The sequence below is a fragment of the Cervus elaphus genome, chromosome 7 (assembly GCF_910594005.1).
Source record: "Cervus elaphus chromosome 7, mCerEla1.1, whole genome shotgun sequence".
NCBI classification, from domain to species: domain Eukaryota; kingdom Metazoa; phylum Chordata; class Mammalia; order Artiodactyla; family Cervidae; genus Cervus; species Cervus elaphus.
This window is the reverse complement of record NC_057821.1, coordinates 47,248,777-47,270,737: the sequence shown is the minus strand read 5'-3', so window position 1 is coordinate 47,270,737 and position 21,961 is coordinate 47,248,777. Positions and strand designations below refer to the sequence as shown.

Sequence of the window (21,961 nt, the reverse complement as noted above, 5' to 3'; positions counted from 1 at the left end):
TCTCATGGACAGTGAAGCCTGGGGGGCTACAGTCCACGGTATTGCAAAAGAATTGGACATGACTTACACACTAAACAACATTTTCCCTTCAATTTAAAAATTCAGATCATGAAGTTTCCTAGCACCTTTGATGAATAATAGGAAATCTGCCTTGTGATATATATACTTATAGGACACAGGATGACAACCCTTCTACCTCTATCCCCTATATCCACAGAAAAATTAAAGCACATTTAATGTATACTTTTAAATGATCAGAGAAAAGCCTAAGATTTAAAGTATACTTTACTTTCCCTCTTCATAACAAAATCCAACCTTTATTTTCCCTCTTTATAACAAAATTCCATCAAACACATTCTTTTTACAAAAAAAAATCACAGAATAATTTTTATTTATAATGAAGTTATTCTCTCTGGACTTTAAATCATCAGTTCACTCTTACAACAGAGATTCAATTTAAATAAGACCACCAAAATGGAATGGAAAAAGGAAAACAGTCTATTTTTACATATCAATTTCTTTGATATGTCATAATGATATACAATCAGGCTTGCAACATGGTCCATTTCCAGTGAAATTCTCAACAGGCTGTAAGCATTAAGAGTCCTTCATGTTGAAGTTTCAGTCCAAGGTGTGCCGGGCGAGGCCCTCATGATTGCTCTGGAGGTTAGACAAACAGGGTTCTAAAGAAAGGCCGACTTCATACGTACATATGTAATCCATCCACAAATGGATAGCATGCCTTCAGAGCCTTTGGTTTTCATAAGTCCCTTTGGAAAGTTGATTGATGAATTAATTCCATTTTACAAACAGAATTTTACAGAACGAATTACTGCCTACACAGTCTGTGCCAACGTCCTTGACTTCCGTAGGTCCACCATCTTCTTTATCAGATCATATGGTGATGGCAGTCTTATTTTATCCATGTTTTTGCTGTAAACATTGAGAAATATACCAAGGACAACTAAGAAACCAGACCACACATACCTAAGAGAAAGAAATAAGGAAGAAAAAAGATTAATGTCAGAGTAACAATTTATCATTAACCATAGAATTTGATGATTTCACAAAAATTCTTCAATAAAATATTTTGCTACTGGATACCGAAAATAATAGCACTAAAATAGTATTTATTTTATTTTACAAATAATATTTAGGTCATAGTAGATAGAATTCTGTATTTTTAATGTTAAGTATGTATGTCAGGAAAGTATTTTACAGAATTTTAAATAGAGTGCATTTGAGTTTTGAGGATAATAGTAAATTCAAAGTCCAACACATCTACCACAAGTCTCATAAGTATGTTTAAAGCACTGGATACATAAATCTGCCACGGAATTTAACACAGCAGCCCAATGGTTATCCCAGTGGGGGGCAGAATACACAGACAGACAGGGGCACATCAGAGAAAGCAGAACTGGCGTGGATTAATACAATGGGTACCTAACCCATGCACAAAGAGAAGCTCGCTTATAGAAAACAAACCACACAGGTGCCCCTCCTATCAGCTGGGCACTGGTTCCAGAACTAATCCCCTCTACCCAGAGGATACTGAAATCTGCAGATGCTAAGGTCTTTTATATAAAATGGCAAAGCATTTGCATATAGCCCATGCACAACCCTGTGTATACCGTTAATCATCTCTAAATTATTATCAGACCTAACGCGATGAATCTGCCATGCAAATTCAAACTGCACTTTCTGCAACTTCCTGGAATTTTTTTTTCTTGAATATTTTTGCTCTGCAGTTGGTTGAGTCTGCAAATGCAGAACCTGTGGATAAGGAAGACTGACTGTATGGGGATGATAATTTATTGTGTGGTTACCTTTACGCTTACACACCTGACCCTTGAACAACGCAGGTTTGAAAAGCACAGGTCCACTTCTATGTGGTTTTTCTTTTTAATAAATACACAGTTGGTCCTCTGTGTGCATATGTGGAACCTATGGACGCAAAGCGCTGACTGAAAGGGACTTCAGCATCCTTGGATGTCGGGTCCTGGACCGGTCCTCTGTGCATTCTGAGGGACGACTGTACAATGACCATGTCTAAGGCCGAATCTTCTCAATTACCATCCAGTGTAAGTTTAAATGATGCTAATTTCAAATACATACTAGACAGTAAAGAAAACAGCCAGTGCTTCTACCAGAAGCCAGAAACTGAGAAAACCATTAGGGCACAATTTACAGAATATTTCTCTACCTCAAATCCTTTGTAGGACAAGGCAGCAAATAACCTTAAGAATCATCTATGTAGATATTTATAATTTATATATCTGCACCAGGGCAAGGGGGATCCCTTAATCTCACCACATCATTCACATTCATTTATACAAGAAACAGGGTCACAAGTGCATTGGGACTGGTTAGGCAATTTAAGTGTACAAAATGATTTCTTCAAAATAATTACATACGTTTCTGAAACAGCAGTAGACACATCCATAAATGTGGGTCAAGATGAAAAGGATTCTTGACAAAGAAATTACGGCTGTTTAAGAGGAAATGTGAAAGTACCTAAAGGTAGAGAAACTTGTTTAATTGAGAAGTACTTACTGGAATGTGAATGGTTTGGCAAAGAATATAAATGAAAGAACAATGGTCATTGCTTTTCTCCCTGTTGTCACTGTAGGGAGAAAAAGGTTGGTTTTAGAATGTGCCTACTATCTTGGTAATACTTTGGAAATCATCTATTTGACACATCTTTACAGAGCCTACTGTGCACCAAGATCTACATGAGGTGTCAAGGAAACAACAAAAAAACAACAGGAAGTCACTGCTCCTGCAACCATGGCGTTCACAATCCAGCAGGGTTACAGACATTAAACAATGAGGCTACATTTTACAGTACAATTGTAGTAAGCACTTGATGGAGGCCATGATGCTATGGAGCTTCACCATCTTTTAGACAGACATTCTTGGTCCGGCAAGAAACGTTTTTCCAAGGAAGATAGGATTAGGTAGAACGGGGGAGATTCTTTGAAGGCAACAATCTACAGGACACCCTAACATTCTAACGGTGGGCACAGCCGGATAAAACCATGAACATCCTTCCTGTCCTCTGTCCTTCAGGGGTTATGGCCGGAAACCTTCCTCCCCGGTCCCACTCGGGGGGACAGGGACTCCGCACGTGGCCCCAGCACACCCTCCTCCACTGGACTGTGTGCTCGGCTCAGCTCCTTCTCTTACTGGTCCTCCTTTCCCAGATTCTAGTTCCGGGGACATAAACGTTCAACGCATGAATGAATGAATACCAGAACTGTTTTGGAAACACGTGTCAGAGCCTGACTCCCCAAAACTATTTTTCCTTCTACCTTAGTAAAAGGATCCCATTTTTAAACCAGGATACCTGCCCAGTCTCTCCTACATACAGTTGGTGTGGTCATGGAACTGGGTTTAGTCAACCAAGTGTCAGTCAATTCAAGTGTCAGCAGAAGTCTAGGGAGTTTACATAAAGAGATGGACGTGTCTTTCATGTTCTCTCCACCTTTCTGCCTGGAAGGAGGATGAAGATGGCAGAGCAGAGAGACGGAGGGACTGGAGTCCCAAGGGGCTGGAGCCGCCACGCCAGCCTGGGGCATGTGGCCAGGAGGACATGCTGATTACATAATCTAATCAAGTATGTCATCCTTACCTGTTACAGCAAGAAGGGCACCGAAAATTTTAATCAAAGCCAGAACAAAAGAGATTCCAAAATACCCAGTGAGGGAAAAAAGGAAAGCATAACCATAGGTCCGGATTGGATCCTGTAAAATATAAAAAACCTTTTCTAACGAAAAATGCAAAACAAACTCTGAGGTATTATAAATGAAATAAAACTACAGATTTTAATCAACTTCTTGAGCAATAATAAGCCATTCAACAATGCAGTCAAGCAAAGATTCTTATTTAGTTCTGATTTAATGGAAAAATAATGATGAAATTAAAAATCCCCAACTTATACATTATGAATAGTTTAAAAATTAACTTATAGAAAAGAGCAAGGATAAAATAAATTTAAATATAAATCATTTCATTTCTAAAATAATTTCTGAGCTACATATACTGTATTGAAGAAGTCATCAAGCTAAACAAAATAGTCTTTTTGAACATGGGGAATCAGAAATACAGAGGAAACTAATGGAAGATGTTTATTTTAAAAAATGTGATTAGTGTTTACCTTTGAACAAAATGTTACTGCAGGGCCTAATCCACTAGTGCATGTCAATCCCAATAAAATGTACACAAAACCGATTGAATACGAATACAAAACCTAGAGAAGAGAAAAATAAAGTGGAAAAAAGTGCTCTTGAACCAAAGGTGGAAATGAATAGTTTTCAATATGTGACTCAATTAATCTATTCAATTAAATGTGTAGAAGAAACCATTTTAAAAGTAACATCATTGTTTCAATATGGCCTAATTTTTTGGAAATGATGGTTGATCCTGTTTATAAGTTTTAGGTATAATGTAACTTGTACAACAGAACTCAGCAGAACTAATCCTTTCCTATATGACTACCTAATTATTCATTTTTTGCTTAGCTTAATTACTGAATTCAAACCAGATTTTAGTGTTGGGATCCTAGAAACATACACAAGACAAAGATACTCTGAAAACTACTTATTAGACACGAAAAACCCAAACATTAAGCTTGCAAAGACTATTAAAATATAATGAAAATAAGCAGCATATGGCATATTTATTATTTGATTTCTCAATTTTCCTACCAATCTTTCTATCCTGGTTTATTATGCTCCTTATAAGCAGAATCAGCATTACTGTCAAACGTCAAAACTTGCTATGTGTCAGGTACTGTGCTAATGATGCTCTGTATAGATTAATCCTTTTTATTTCTCATAACCAGCTGAAGAGACAGGCACGTTTTTTTTTCCGGCTATACATATATTTTTTTAACCTTTTTATTTTGCATTGGGGTATAGCCGATTAACAAAAAGTGTGATCGTTTCAGGTGAGCAGTGAAGGGACTTGGCCACACACACACAGGTATCCATTCTCCCCCAGACTCCCCATCACCTAGGGTGCCACATAACACTGAGAGGAGTTCTCTGCACTGTCCAGTAGGGGAGTCAGGCACTCCTGACCATCATTTCCTACCAGTGTGTGGATGGGGAAACTAAAACTTAAAGTCATCTTCCTGAAAGAGGAGAGCTAGTTTAGGGAGGACATAAACCAAGGCCATCTTAGAGCAGAGTGTACGTGTGAACCACTGTATTGCACTAACTTTCTAATTACCTATAGTTTCTTAATTTTCTGCTCTTTCCCTTACCCAGGAAGAGTGGTGATGATCAAGAAAACTCCTGACCAAGATTAAGGCTCCTGTGTTCTCAGGGACTCCGCACAGATGCCCCACTCTGCTCCCAAAGTAACCAGCCCTACATACCCTTAGCGCAGTGAGCTCTCTCTGTCTAGCAAGGTGGTCGGGTGTAAAACTAACGCAAACACACACATGATGTATTTACTGCATACAAATGCCAACCAGTTAGAAGACACACAGGAAGAGAAGATACTATTTGCAGTAATGAGGGCAAAAAGATGAAACACCTAACAATAACTTCAGTAAAAAAAAATAACTGGATTTATACAAAGAAAACTTGAAAGTCTAAGGGACATTTAAAGGAAACACTTGAATAAAAGGAAAGTCATACCTCATTCTTGGACTGAAAGAATCAAGTGTATAGATACCATTCTCTCTAAATTAATTTATTATTCAATGCCATACCAATCACAATACCAATGAGATTTCTAGTTTATCTGGGGATATGAACACCCAAGAATAACTACTGGCAGTAAAATTCTGAAAAACAAAAGGAACGATGCTGGCTAGTCCTAACAGATGGTAAACATCTGGTGATAAAGCTGCTGTCATATGCTTCTGGTGCAGAAACAAAATGGAAAGGATAAAATTCTAAACCCTGCATCAGAACATGAGAGGATGGAAGGAGACATTTAAAATAAAAGTTGGAAAAGCGAACTATTCAATAAGTGATACTAGGGCAAGTGGAAAGTCATATGGAAGAAAATTTATAGAAAGCTTTGGTTGGATCAAAGATTTAATAAATAAGGAGATTATAAAACTAGGAGGCAACTGGCATAAAATTCTTAAAATTTTAGAGTTGGAAAAGCCCTTTTCAATAATAATGCACAGCCAGAAGCCATGAAGCAAAAGATAAGCTAAACTACATGCACATTATAAACTTCTAGATGGAACATAATACCAGATACAAAGAAAGAATAAAAATGATGCAACAGAAATTTTTTAACATGCCCCAAACTCCATAAATCAAAGAGGAAAAAAGATTATCAAATGCTTATCATAAGGTGTTAGTGGTGACAATGGTATTTTACTTTTTACCTTCGTATGACACTTGAATGTGCTACTTTAATGAAAATAGTGATGATAAACCAGTTTAAAAATGCAATGCAAAAATGCAAGTCTTCAGTACTATAGTTTTGTTATAAAACTAAGGACATCATCATTTTTGAGTCTGTCTGATGTGATGAAAAAGCACGAGAGCATTTACCATTTCTGAATTAGAAGCATTATGCAGCTTCATGACTTTCTCTTGGACATTCCCAATGACAGCGTCTGCACACAGGGCCAGCGAGATGAGGACCACACCTTCAGGAAGGCACAAGAAAAAACAACCTCCTCAGGCAAATGGATGAACAGTGATCAAGACTTATCAGAAACTTAGCTGGGCTAAAAACACAGCAGACCTTAAATTACACTTGCTCAGTAGAGTACTTTTATCCACATCCAGTTGTAACAGGCATGTAGGTGATATTATTGAAGAAAACAAAACTAATATTAATAAATTGCATTAATGCCATCACCTTATGATGTTTAATAATCATGTCAAATAATAGTTTTATGTTTATTGATTTTTAATAGGACTTGAGATAATTATTTTGCAGTTATCCTGGATTTTATATGGGTTTTATATACACATTTTCGTTTTAAAAGGCTCTTTCCACAATGCACAGAAATGAAGCCAGGCAGTTTAAGAACTTTAGTGATTAGGTTACAAGTCTGAAAGAAACACTGTACTGAACAAATACGGTGAGAATGACAGAACCACTGAGACCACCTTTTCCATCATCGCCATCACCCACCCCCGTGTGCAGGGGCTTTCACATCCGTCATGCGCTCCCACTGCCTTCGTGTGAGGCAGGCTCTTATCTCTTTTTTATGTGAACCACTCCTGTCCCTGGTGGCTCAGGTGGTATAGAGAACCTGCCTGCAACGCAGGAGTCACAGGTTTGACCCCAGGGTTGGGAAGATCTCCTGGAGGAGGAGATGGCAATCCACTTCAGTGTTCTTCCCTGAGATATTGCATGGATGGAGGAGCCTGGCGGGCTACAATCCACGGGGTTGCAAAAAAGTCAGACACGACTTAACGACTAAGCATGCACATGCCTCTGAAATGACTTTTCCCCTCGGTCTCCAAATATAATCTTCCTTTTGCAGGTGTGGACACAAAGAAGTTAAAACAATGAAAAGTAAGTGTGCACATTTCTTTTTTCTTAAGAAAATAACCATTACTACTGTGGCTCTATAACTTGTGTGTTTATTTCCAACTCAGTCCTTAAAAGATTGATCTATCAAGTACTTCAAAATAGGAGATCCTAACTGGACAAACAGCCTCCTGTCATGTCAAAATACAAGAGTACTGAAAACGATGGTTATGTTTCAGAGTTGTGACACTTTTACTACATCTTATATGAGAGTCCAAAAACTTTATGCCAGATATGAGAACCACAGATGTCACACCATCATGTAAAACACTAATCAAAGTATAAAAATTCTTACTCTGAACTGAAACACTGACAAAATCCAAGAAGACAGATAAACTCCTTACCTGTCAGGTTGAAATTTGGTGCAACCGTGCTGTCGGCTAGGGTAAACCATATCAGGCCGAGGCTCATACATAAGGCAGCAGACACGTCTGCAACATTATAACGCTTTCCTGTGTATAATAAAGGGTAAGTCAACCTCATTATGCAATTACCCACTCAGCACAGTGCTGGATCTATGTGTCTAACAAGCTCAGCAGGGATTGCTTTTTATATACAATGTCAGAAATGATCAAGAACATTTTAGTCAAGGGATGAGATGGTCACAGAAGAGTTTCTGAAGATTAAATTATCCTATGAGCACCAAAATGTCCTTTAAATTAGATATGAAATCCTTTTTTCATCTGTTATGATAGTGATTAAATTAGAACATTTAAAAGGTTTGTGGAATTAGTGCCTCTTTTATTTTATAACATAAGCCTATGAATTATCTTATAGTTTCTAAGTTTACAAAGTAACCAGAGTAGTTATTCAGGCTATATATAAGTTTGCAAATAACTCGTCAGATAACTTCTAAACTGGTGAGGATTAACTTATTTCAGTACATCTACATTTAAATAAGGAAATTACACAATGTAACTTTTTGGAAGGATTGTAATGAGATATTATTATACAGGTTAAGTCATTTACAGAGTTAAATGTGATTTTTTAAGAGGAATTGAGATTTTTTCTTATGTGAACAGTTACCCTGAAATTATATGTTTCAGTTGACATGCATATTTTCATTTTAAAAGGCTCTTTTGGGAAGGCTTATAACGCATAAAATGCAGTCAGGGCTGTGTGAGAAATCTAGTGTTATCAGAACAGGAATATTCCTCGTGACAGTCATATGAACTTGCTCCACAGCTTGTCACTGTCACTGCTTCCTCTTTTACTCCAGCTTTCATAGGCCTGTAACTTAGTTGGGGCTCAGCAGAGTGGGTTAAAGAACACTTTTGCTCAGCTTAAGCTGTACTTCATCACGAGAATTATCTATTTGTACAACAGAGGTGGAGAGTGGAGCCCTGGAGAGTAGGAAAATCAGAATTGAAAACAGAGCTTTCTGGGTACTTCTGAGCTAAGCCTTCAATATGTGAATACAGCCTTTTGGCAATGTAGTAGACTCCAGGCAAAAGGAATAAAACAAAATACTATTTTGATTTTCCCCAAGTCCAAAGGTTTCAGACCCTGAGGTATATCAGGGAAGTATCAGTGTTTTTATAATATCTTATTTATATTAGATTATCACTCAGAATTGTTACAATACCGAGAATGTTCATTAAAGATATTAATCGAAGTTTAATGTTTTTCCTAATGCTAGATGTCACAGCATATCCTGTTAGCTTCAAACAGTATGAAAACATATCATTACTATACCTTGAATAAAAACTCCTCCTAGCATAACAGGAATCAATTTGCAGCACTTGAAGATGACTTGGGTAGGATAATTCAGGTAGCCCAAGGAAGTGTTTGATAACCCCATAGTACCCACAGTTAGAAAAGCTATTATCATGTAGGTTTTTCCTGGTATTCTGTAAAAGACAATTTTCAAAATCTTCATTTTGGGACCCAATTATACTACTGTAAGAGAATGTGCTTACAATGTGTAAATTTCTAATTACTTTTCTAATTTCTGTTTAATACTTCTAGAAATATTGGTAAAATATCACTATTCTTAAAGGTATAGCACTGCTTACTTGTATAAGAGAATGCTGGTAAAAATAAGTTTACCCTTATTTAATGAACTGTAAGTGAGGGCTCTCAACTGTGTGAAAAAGTAGTACATTAGAGAGTTACTTATATTGTTACTGAAAGTATAAATGTCTGTTACATTTAAGGTTTTTTAACAGTAGTTACAGTTACATACAAAAACCATCTTGACTAAATGTAGACAAGAAGAATGGATTTCTAAGAAATACTGGCTTCTAAAACGGTAAAAGAGCACCTTGCTGCTGCTGTTCAGTCACTGAATCGTTATCTGACTCTTTTGCAACCCCATAGACTGCAGCCCACCAGGATCCTCAGTCCATGGGGTTCTCCAGGCAAGAAAACTGGAGTGATTGCCATTTCCTTCTCCAGGGGATCTTCCTGACCCAGGGATCCCACCTGGGTCGCCTGCACTGCAGGCAGACTCTTTACCGTCCGAGCCACCAGGGCAGCCTTAGTTAACTTTCAGCTCCTTTTAACTCCTAACTGCTGTTGTTTCCCAATGTTTCCATCTAGCATTAGGAAAAATATACCTGTCCATTCTGCTCGAATAATCAGAGCAGAATTTCTCTAGGAAGTCCATGGTGGTTTAAAACTCTAGATGATTTTTATTACTATAAAGTCTTATGCCTTATCTCCAATGGTATTAATTCTATAAATTGTTAAAACAACCAACTTTCAGATGAGGAATCCGACTCTCTCTTGATCCCAGATATTCTACTTTGGGTTCTAACTGGACTTCCTAAAGGAGACTCTTAATATGGTATCTTCAGAATTCTGAGCTATTCTTGGGAGCATATGGTTACTTTGAATAGATACTCAATGGTCTAAAATAATAACTTTGTACATTCACATAATTCTATTATGTTGCATTTTTAGATTTATGTTGCAGATTTAGATCTAGTCTTCATTTTGGGATTTGTGTTCATGTTTAAATCAAGACAACAAAATTCCTTTTTTTTTTTAACATGGCTATGCATAAGGCAAAATAATTTACTAGAAAAGTTCAATTATAATGTATCACTCCAATTCAATTTTGAGACTTTTGCTTACACTTAACTACGAACACAGTGGTCAATATTCAAAATTCACGTGGAAATAACTGGGCATGCCCACACGTATCAGTGTACACAGACACTGGTTTCTACACTGTCCGTGGGGTTTAACCCTCAGGGGGGTTACCAGTGAAGGAGGTACAGCATTGCTTCTCCAGGAGATGACAGAAGTCAGAAGGGGCGAATTTCCTCACTCATAAATTGCAAACAGTGGCCAGAAAATTCAAGTCAGAAGAATCACAAGATTAGAAAAGCAGTGCAGTAAAGAAGAAAAACCAGCCTGCAATTCAGGAAACCTAAATTCAAAAGGTCCCAGCGTGGGGCATGAGCTCGTGGAAATCCCAGCTCTCCTCCAGGTCTGCTTTCTCACTGGTGAAATGAGGCTAGATTTCACCATCTTGCCTCTAGGACTCTCACTGTTTCTACTTGAATACTCCAACTACTTACTACTTTAGATATGATGGGGAAGCTGTAACTCTGAATAGTTCTTGGAAAAGCAATTTGACAGATCTTTACTGAAAACTCACACAGAGAAATTAACACCAAAGTTACAAGGTCATCTTCACTGAAATAGCAAGGCGTATACTTAAGGAATTCTAGACCATGACATGTGATACCACACATCGCCATATTTCATCCTCAACATGAAACAGAGACAATGTCAGAAACTTCCCTGGGGAATTGACAGAACTAACAGGAGGCTCAAATCCACATTTTCTAACCCCCAATTCTGTGCTCTTACAAGCTCATGGATATTCACATAAATACAAGAAGAAAAAACTAAGCAAAGAATTCAACTAATTAGAGGTCTAAAGAGCAGTGCCACTTAAATAAATTCAGAGATAGATACATATTCAGAAATATGCAATTGGGCATGTTTTCACTGTAATACACCTTTAAAGATTTTTTTTTTTTCTAAAAAGGGTTTTAATGTGCCTCGGAATGAAAAGTTCTCAATTCATAATTACATTTTATTATAGGGCTATAAATTCTTCTACCTAATTTCTTCACCTCTGTTTACGTCAAACACAAACGACTTTGTCTTTAAATATGTTATGGGCATGTGATTTGAATGCTGGGAAAAACATGACTGATGGCTCACTCTCCATCTTTTGGTAGCTGAGAAGAAGCTGTATCTTTTTAAAATTTACCACTTAGGAGGATGCGTCATCTTGTGTTTTTTTCATCTAATAAATACAGCATTGTGATTTTTTTTACTTTAAAGCAATCAGAGGTCCAGCAGTTTGCAATACATAATAAATCATCAAGTTTCCACGTATATTAGTCTTGACAGATGCATTTACTTACTTTCTATTCTATCTCCTATGGTTGAGCTAAGTCTTGCAGAGTTTCAGAGCATGAAAATAATAAAGAAGATCTTGGAATCAAAATATTTTTAAAATTGCTGCCGTAATAATTTATTGGCAATATAGAGGTTGAGAGGTAAAATCAGACCAATGATACTGATGTTGCTCATTTAAATATTTAAAATTTTATAGTTGTCTTCATACAAACATCAAAAACACCTATTTAAGAAAACATTTATATCAATGAAGACAATGTCAACACTGTTATCTCCTTGGTACACTTAAACTATCCAATATATGTATGAAATACTCACATTCTAGGGTCTGACATGACAGGATAACCACACTTAAACTTACCCAGAAAATATTATATTCAAATTCCCTACCACATTCTGATATAAGAGACGAAGTTTTCATTGCATATTGTTCAATATGCCAGGAAAAATATTTCAAGATATTACTCAAACTTAGGTGGTCATATAAACCACCTAGGATACTGTCATATAAACGCTTAAGTTTTGATGGGAAGGAACATTATGAAATTTCTCTAATGTCCATGAATATAATCCCTACTGCTGGTCATTACAAATGTGATAAGTGGAACATAACCCACAAAACAAAGCATTAACTGTCCATTTCAAAAAACCAGTATAAAAATAGGTATTGACATTTCATATCAGGCCACTCTTAGGTAGTATAAAATTTTCAGTAATCACACCTATTTCCATTATAAGAACATACATGTACATCTGAATATGTTCTAAGAAAATCTATCTTATTATTGAGTCTGAACAACATTCTGTTTCTGGCGGCACTGCGTGGCTTGTGGGATTTCAGCTCCCTGGCCAGGGACTGCACCAGGGCCCCTGCAGTGACGTGCAGAGTCCTGACCACGGGACCATCAGGAAATTCCTTCAGCAAGTTTTTGGTAATGTTACACTTCAGGGGATACTACCTTTTTCAATATATAATGGAAATATCAAATTCACTATTTTTAATACATTGACAACACTGATGAAAATTCTTGGGTATTAAATGTTTTATTAACGTAAAACATATATTTCACATATAACATACTCCATGTGCCCAAAATAATAAAACAAAAAAATTAACTACTAGTCATGTACTTAACTGCCAAAAAATAAAAATAAAAATAAAAACAAGCAAACCACATACCTTCTCCTTTTGTCCTGAATTAGCTGAAGTTCTATTAGGCCAAATATGGAGTAAAATGCAAACTGCACTAAAGTAAGATACCAGCCATAGGGCTTAAAACCCTCCACTGAAAATATTAATTCCTGTCAAGAGATACATGAACACTGTTAAGTTCAGCGGAGGACCAATCTCCTCACAATGAATTCATATAAGCACAGCATTTTAATAGAAACCAAGCTTCACCCCTCAAAACAGCAAAATGAACCCCAAACCATCCAAACGTAAGGCTTCTTAGAGAAGCTCAGATGCGGCAGACATCCAGCACAACAGGAGGCGGGGAGGAAGAACTAGGAAGTAACCCCATTGCATGCTTTTCTTTTTTTTTAAAAGACCAAAATTAAGAGAGTTGCCCAAAACAATGAGGGAGGCGGCTGACTGAAGAACTCATGTACTTTTTAAAAAGCAAGTCTCATTAGAAGTCTACTACCTCAAGCCTGTTTTCCTGTATTAAAATAATCATTCAACTCACTAGTTAATGGTTTTTTTTTTTAGAATTCCTGCATCATGGATTACATAAAAAACCTTCCCTTATAGAAGAATGGTTACTTTTCCTAAACATAATGTTATATCATGAAAAAAATTTGTTAATTGTTAATAAGCCATTCTTAATCTCATTAAGTTGTCTAATAAAGTTATCTGGCTTAGCTGAATAAATCACCTACCACATATATAAATATTATATAAAATTACATAATATATAGTATAAATATACATTTCAGCTATACTTTAAATAAATTTTAAAAAGATGAAATTGATGGATAAATTTATGTTCAAAGAAAAACTAAACATAGGCTCTAAAAAGATCCTGAATTGATTTTGTCCATTTAGGATTCTGTGCAATTTGCCAACTTTAGATTTCATGTTTAAGTAAGTCTATGAGTTATTTAGTAGGAGTTATCTAGTTTATAAAAACACAAAAAAATCTTTATTAATATCCTGACACTAGGTAAATATTTCACTTTCTATATTGCTAAATTTACTACAAAACCCCATTTTCTTTAAACTATTTTAATATGGAGTTTTATGGAAGAGTTAGTAGCAATGTCAGTTCTCACAAAAGTAATGTTACAATTTAATCAGTTTATCTAATTTTAAAAGAAATTTCGAACATATTAGTTTTAAGTTAAAATCCCTGATCATTTATCAAATAAAAACTTAACGAAATTTGTAAATTTCTAATTCATTTTCCATTACAATGGCTAACTTTGCTCCCAAGTTATTTGGTAACAGTGGTTTTTCAAAGGAGAAAAAATGCTTCTCAACAAGAAATTCCAACATCTGATAAAAGTTACTATTTTGTGTTGTTCTTCATTGTTATACCTGAATTTTTATATCATCTTCTAGTAGAAAAACAGTTATCAATATAAATATTAAGATTTTTAAAATTCATGTTGTTTTACACTAAGACACCCTATGGCACTTTTAGAAGCAAAGGAATAGTCACAATTCTATTTTCCATTTTTAAACTTACTTTTATATTTCATTTCTATAAGATAAAGGAAAAGCAAATAATTAGTTTTAAGATTACTCTGATTATAAAGAATATCAGAAATATTATCTACATTTAAGAAAATGCATCACTTTCCTTTTCTTGAATTATAAAGATTTCTCATGTTAGGGAACTGCAAAGAAAAAGCAAGTTGGTAAAGGCTGAAAATATCCACTAATGAACTGACAATTGAGAATATGTCTGCTGTTTACACTAGCCTGGATTGTTATCCATCCAGCTCATGTCTTTGAAGGTCAGGACTTTGCTGGTCAGATGTATACAATTATCCCATAAAACAACACAAATACAAGACAAACTGTGGCAATGCTAGACATTTTTTGCAGAGGCAAAAATCACAGAAAAATAATGTTCTGGCAAAGTTGGCTTCCCTTGTAGCTCAGTCAGTAGAGTCTGCCTGCAATGCGGGAGACTCGGGTGCGATTCCTGGGTCGGGAAGATGCCCTGGAGAATCCACTGGCAACCCACTCCAGTATTCTTGCCTAGAGAATCCCAGGGACAGAGGAGCCTGGAGAGCTACAGTCTATGGGACTGCAAGAGTTGGACACGACTGAGCACAAAGTGTGTTTACAAGAGGAAACCAACAAGGATGAGAACACAACAGATGCTTAAAGTAAAGAATGATTCAAATAGTATAGGATTAAAGACACACCCTTGGAAAAATATTAAACATCCAGATATATTCTTGCAAAATGACCTCTTATTGAGCTCCAGGAATTTAAAAGTAAACGGGAATATAGCTTTTGTGCTGTTCAATTTTATGTGAGAACTGTGTTCCAAAATACCAATCAATACTTGAATCATTTTCTTTTAAAAAACACATGGTTATATTTACTTATTATACATTTTCCAAAACATAACACTTCATATTTTTTCATAATTTTAGTTTTTAAAAATTGTCTACGGCTCCCCTTCCCCCATGTAAAATACTTCACTCTAAAATTTGGATCCCTGTTTTCAGCCAATTTTATCTTAAGTAGCCCTTTTCTACTAGTATACTAAGAAACTCAAATTTGTGAATCAACTTGCTATCCTATGAAGGGAAGTCTCTTGGACAAAATTGTTAGGGCCCATAATGAGCTCAACTACCACAAATAATTAACATATTATAAACAACTAATTTTTTACCTGTAAATATCCATAAACTAGGTAAAATACAAAAACTCCAGCAACGCATATTAAAAACTGAGTCAGTTTGTTGAATCTGCTGAGATTTATGCCAAGCACTACAACGTCATCTATAGACTTGATGTGTGGTGACATTGCTTGCGTTTTGGAGGGGACAGTGATAGAAATGTATTTCCTGGAGCTGTTGAACTTGAGATCCATTGTTCTTATTTTGCCGCATTCAGTGCTACCAAAGTTATCTTTGTTGGTTTTCTCTCCTTTGTTCAGTCCTCCTTCTGCCTGCTGAGCCAAGTCCTACAGAAGGGAATAAACAATTCGAGCAAAACATTCAGACCATCAAGTAAAGTGCTATGCTCCAAATACTATATCAGATCACATTTTGAAATTTATATAGGTAAGAGTCATTCTCTCTGGATATTTTACATTAATTCTCCTCTTCAAGCTTCCAATCGACCAAAATAGGTTTACTCTCTAAACAATTTACCTTCACCTGATAAAGACCAATACACCACTAAATACACACCATTCTTACCTCCACAGCAACAAATCAAAAGCTAACCTTGTATTTATTTCAAAGAAGTAAAGAAGTAAGGGTGCCTTTATTATGCTTCTATCTGTAGTGAGGATATAATTTTTAAAGCCCACAATAGCATATGCAGAACATCTTCAACATTAAAAGTCAATCTCTGATCATAGAAAAGAGTAAAGAATAGCCCAAACTCCTACAGCTACTAAGCCAACTGTAAAATTTATTTGCTAAAGACACTGTAAAATAAAGTCAAACATACGTAGCCTATGTAAAAATCCAGATTTATCTGAGATTACAGAAAAGATACTATGCTTTAGCAACAGCATCTCTTGAGTTAAAAGGAAATGTTCTCTTCCTTTAGAGAACATTATTGTAATTTAAAAAGTCTTTGGTATAGTTGTTCAGTGAGTATAGAGCTTCAGTTACACCAGATAACTCTGGCCCTAGACATCACCTGTTGCAGAGACCCTATAACACAGAACCTATGGTTAACTATGTGGGGCTGTGCACTCAATCATTTGTTAAGCGGGTAGATCTTATGTAAAGCATTCTTAATAGCAAAACACACACACATCCAGGGAACACAAGGCACTTCTGGTGAGGACAGATATGTCCATTACCTTGCATATGGAGATGAGATCTCAGGAGTATGCATATGCCCAAACTCATCCAATTCTATCTATTAAACATGTGCATTTCTTGTATGTATCAATTATACCCCAATAAAGCTGTTTAGAGAAAAGAAATAAAAAATAAAGAAGTTCTTGGGTTTGTAAAAAGTGAAAAAAAAAACACTTTTTGTTAGTTTGTGAAAAAAAAAAAAAAAATATCATGAAAGCTCCACAGATGACTGTCAACTTCTCTTTGGATTAATAGAAACTGAAAAATAAATTCATGTAAAAGTTGATGAGACAGTGTAGAAGTATGACAAAGTACAGAACAAACTTATTAAGAAAAAATTACTTTCCTACAAGAGACTGTTACAATCCAGAGGGAACTAAAACATAAGACTCTACTTGAAGGAAGAGGATAATAATAATTTTGACAGTGAATTATCCGGAAATCTTAAAAGAAAAAACAAAACCAAACAAACACCCCCCTTGCGATATGGAAGTTTAAAATGGCAATAATTAGTCACTTCTTCAAGATCCCTTCTAATCTGCTGAGTTACAGAGATTAAGTAGGCCCTGTTCTGCAATTTAAACTTGGGGTCAAGGCTCTGAATACAACTTGTAACTAACAGTAATACACAGGCATCGAAGATTGTTTGTTGAACAAGCTACCTGCCATGTTTCTAGACAGAAAAATGTGTACTTTTAAGAAGTTTTTACTGTACTTCCTTTCTGTATTTCTTTTAGACATGTTCTTATTTCCCACATGCTTAATTAATGTCATCTCTGTTTAGACTTTTAAAGTCATCTTGCAGGATCCCCTTGAGATATGACTTTCATTATAAAGCATGCCTTAAAAGACCTTACCTAAATGTTGTGTCTGAATGAAGAAGAAACAAAAAAGTTAGCAACTATTTTCCATATGTTTTGGCCTGGGTGTACAGCACCATTCAAATAAATCTGTTCTTGTGTAGGTTTTTAAACTTCCTCTCCCTTCCTGGAATTGAGAATGCAATGTTTTACTAAACAGAACATCACTGGTTTAGATTATGTGACTGATAGAGGAGGACACTGAGCTCTGATCGCCAATAACTGTGACCCTGACGGCCGTATTCCTTCCATTTCAGGCATCAGTGACTGACATTAATCATCATCTGGAATAAAACAGTAGCATTTCCAGCACATATTGAAATTTAAAAATAAATGAATGGTGAGAACATTGATTTAAAATGACCTACTGAAATAAAATTTAACTTCTTAATCTACTCTTTCTTAACCTTTAGAAGAAAAGTATCCCACCACAAAATGGTAGGCTATAAGGAAAATATGCTACTATGATGTGAAAAACCTAAAAAAACACCTGATTTTGTATTTTGCCACACTATGCTTTACAGTTAAAAGAATCTTGCCATTTATAGCTAGATTAACTGGACTCTGGATATTAAACATGACCTGTGGGGTATAATTATAAAACAGAGAAAAACAAGATTCTGTGCTATTTCTTAGAACACACTTCACTGCACAAAGTTCAAGAAACTGTGTGCTCATTTTTAAAGGTTATTCCTTTTCAGATTGCTGGGAGAAATATCAATAAGCTCAGATATACAGATGACACCACCCTTATGGCAGAAAGTGAAGAGGAACTGAAGAGCCTCTTGATGAAAGTGAGAGAGGAGAGTGAAAAAGCTGGCTTAAAATTCAACATTCAAAAATCTAAGATCATGGCATCTGGTCCCATCACTTCATGGCAAATAGAGGGGAAACAATGGAAACAGTGAGAGACTTTATTTTGGGGGGGCCCCAAAATCACTGCAGATGGTGACTGCAGCCATGAAATTAAAAGATGCTTGCTTCTTGGAAAGAAAGCTCTGACCAACCTAGACAGCATATTAAAAAGCAGAGACATTACTTTGCCAACAAAGGTCCATCTAGTCAAAGCGATGGTTTTTCCAGCAGTCATGTATGGATGTGAGAGTTGGACTATAAAGAAAGATGAGCACCAAAGAATTGATGCTTTTGAACTGTGGTGTTGATGAGTCCCTTGGACTGCAAGGAAATCCAACCATTCAATCCTAAAGGAAATCAGTCGTGAATATTCACTGGAAGGACTGATGCTGAAGCTGAAGTTCCAATACTCTGGCCACCTGATGTGAAGAACTAACACACTGGAAAAGACCCTGATGCTGGGAAAGATTAAAGGCAGGAGAAGTGGATGACAGAGGATGAGATGGTTGGATGGCATCACCAACTCGATGGACATGAGTCTGAGAAAGCTGCAGGAGTTGGTGACCGACAGGGAGGCCTGGCGTGCTCCAGTCCATGGAGTTGCAAAGAGTCAGACACGTCTGAGCAAATAAACTGACTGACTCTTTTTCCCCAAGGGGAAAAACTAAAATTAGGATTGAACAGGTATATTAAGAAATTAAGTACAAATAAAAGTGTTAGTTGCTCAGTCCTCTTGGACTGCAGCCTGAGAGGTTCCTCTGTCCATGGGATTCGCCAGGCAAGAAGACTGGAGTGGGTTGCCATTTCCTCCTCCAGGGGATTTTCCTGACCTAGGGATCGACCCTTTGTCACCTGCAGTGCAACCAGATACAAATAACACCTGTCTAAATTAAATCAAAGTCTGTATCTCTCTCTTCCGAATCCCAAACTATGTCAGTTAGAAAAACGTCCATCCAATAAACAGTTCTAGACGTCTGATATCTTACTGTAGAAGAAATGCATATGCCCAATACTAAAAAAAAAAAAAAAAAAAAAAATCACAAAAAGAACACCAAACCCTTTCTCCTTCTTTCAACCTCTCAGAAAACAACAAGGTGGTGGGAGTGAAACGGCAAAGCCTGGAGGAGTCTGCAGGGTACGAGCGGAAGGTCATGACACGAACTTGACACCCCGATGAGGACAGTCACCTCGCACTGCAGGTGGACAGCGGAGTACCAGAGTGCCCCGCTGAACGCAGAACCGGGAAGTAGTTGTCAACTCTAAACGCTGTCGTGGTAGGAAGCCAGGAGGAGGCTGAAAGAGGCCCCTGGGGGAATAGCCTAGCAGACCAGACCCTCCCAGAGGTGGTCTCGGGCCTGCGGGTCCACACACCGGCCCGAGCGAGCTCTCGCCAGCCGGAGGGCACAAGGGGAGACCGTGCCAGCAGGTTTCCGTTAAGCCAGGCCCCGGCGCCCTGTCTTCCGACCTCGTCCCGCTCCCTCACGAGGATGCAGGTGGGCCGTGTCACGGTTCTCAGGGAGGACGGGGAGGGCTGGGTCCTAAACACGGCGAAAGGCCCGGGGGTCGGAGGGGGGGGCCCTGGGTCACCTGGAAGGGGGACCCCAGCCTAGGGGCAGCCTCAGCCAGACGCAGCGTCTCCCCCTCCCCAGGTCCGTTGCCATCACCTCCTGCGTCTCCTCCTCGCCCACTCCGGCACTTGCCACCTCAGCCACCGCAGCCGCAGGCGCCGCCTCCTCGCCAGGTGCTCGCATCCCCGGCGCCCGCGCGCCACTTCCGCTTATGTGTCCGCCTGCGCGTGCGCAGTCGCGCGGCCCCGCCCCCTCACCGGCCCCGAGCCTCCGCCGGCAGGGGCGCGGCTACGCCTCGCGCATGCGCCCTCTGCCCCGGCGCTCGCTGGCCCAGCGCCGCTGTGGTCCAGAGATGATGCTGCGAGTTCGCTGCTCAGCCGGTTAAACGTAGCGTCCCGGCGGCGAGTGACTGTCGGGTGGAGAGCTCTCTTCCTCCGAGCTGTGCTGCTATTGTTTCTAGTCTTCGAGCCTCTGAGCCCGTGCAGCTCCTTTGGCTGCCAAGCAGGTGGCCTTGCCCTGGAATTTGAGAAGGAAGCCGGCTGGAGAATGTTGAACCCCGATACAGACACCCCAGGGGTTCCCTCTTACCTCTGCTCGATCCAAATGAGATGGGGTAAAGTCACACTACCTTTCTCTACTTCCATGTTCTACCTGCTTTCTGGAGACGGTGAACCCAAGTAATGCTTGGGTTGCCTCTGACGGAATAATTCAGCTTTTGGCTACGGCAACCCCGGTCCTTTTCGCGAAAATTAGCGTTGTTGTGACGGTGCACTTGCTGCTCAGAATGTGTAGATACCACAGCTCAGCCAGCCCCCAAACTAAACGTTTACCCTATAGCTAGGGCTGCAGGTGCAGTGATAATTGGTTTGGGGGTGACGCTAAAATGATACAGATTACTGTAAGGAAGGAACATTTTTGAGAACATGCTTTAGATACCGAGGAAAGGAATGAGTTGGGTTAATACATAGGTTGCAATCCAGTTGTGTGCAGCTTTCAGAATTTCACAGGGAGCAGCGTGAAGATTTATACTGAAGCACAGCGGGCATCTCCTGTTGGAAGTGGCGGGTCTGCTAGGCATCTCCATTTAATACGTGTTAGGTTGAATTTTACAAATGTTGACTATGGCTTAGACAGTTTAAATGTCCTCAAGAAGTAGTAAATGACAGGCTTCCAATGATGCCATTCTGTTACTTGGATAATGTGGATTTAAGTCTGCTGTTAGGCATGTATATAGCATGGGTCATGCACATAATCCATAAATTAGAAATGTAAGCTCTCTGACCTTAAGGAGTTAGAGACAGACAGGAACCGGTAAATGCTGGCATGAAACAACTTAAAGAGATGTCCTGAGTTACCATCTACTTGTACCTGGACAATTGCGGTAGTCTTCTAGCCAGTCTTGCTGCTTCCCTTTTATTTCTCTACATCCCAGTTCCCTTCAGCAGCTGAAACGATCCTTTTAGAAACTGTGAGAGAATATACCATTCCTCTGCTCAGAACCCATTTTACTCAGATTCAAATTCAAAAGCTTTACCTTCTAAGTTCAAAAGTTCCTCCTAAGAAGAAAACTCGATCTGGATGAACTGCATCCACAGCTGCTATTTAAAGCCCGTCTCACCCTGTCCTGCCACCCTGGGCAGCAGCCCTCAGGACTCACTGTTCCTTCTGCATGGACCACTGCCCTCTCAGCTACCCATGGAATGAGTGCCCTCACTTTCCAATGAGGTTGGTCAAATGTACCTTGGTCTGAGAGTTCTTCCCCGACTGCTCCATCCA

General features: G+C 38.2%; 1 protein-coding gene across 4 annotated transcripts; it reads right to left on the bottom strand.

The window, feature by feature from the left end:
* Window positions 1-279: 279 nt before the first annotated feature.
* On the bottom strand, window positions 280-20,405 carry SLC35B3 (solute carrier family 35 member B3). Of its 4 annotated transcripts, XM_043908578.1 has the most exons (11): window positions 20,282-20,405; window positions 16,902-17,009; window positions 15,753-16,046; window positions 13,079-13,200; window positions 9,211-9,365; window positions 7,860-7,967; window positions 6,522-6,619; window positions 4,157-4,249; window positions 3,632-3,743; window positions 2,554-2,623; window positions 280-987 (listed from the first exon to the last, which is right to left on the bottom strand). In XM_043908578.1, exons 3-11 carry the CDS (start codon window positions 15,951-15,953, stop codon window positions 837-839), a joined length of 1,110 nt encoding a protein of 369 aa, XP_043764513.1. In that variant the 5' UTR covers window positions 15,954-16,046; window positions 16,902-17,009; window positions 20,282-20,405; the 3' UTR covers window positions 280-836. The 4 variants fall into 4 exon arrangements, with proteins under 4 accessions (XP_043764513.1, XP_043764511.1, XP_043764514.1 ...); XM_043908576.1 differs by lacking the exon at window positions 16,902-17,009; XM_043908579.1 differs by lacking the exons at window positions 2,554-2,623; window positions 16,902-17,009.
* Window positions 20,406-21,961: the final 1,556 nt, after the last annotated feature.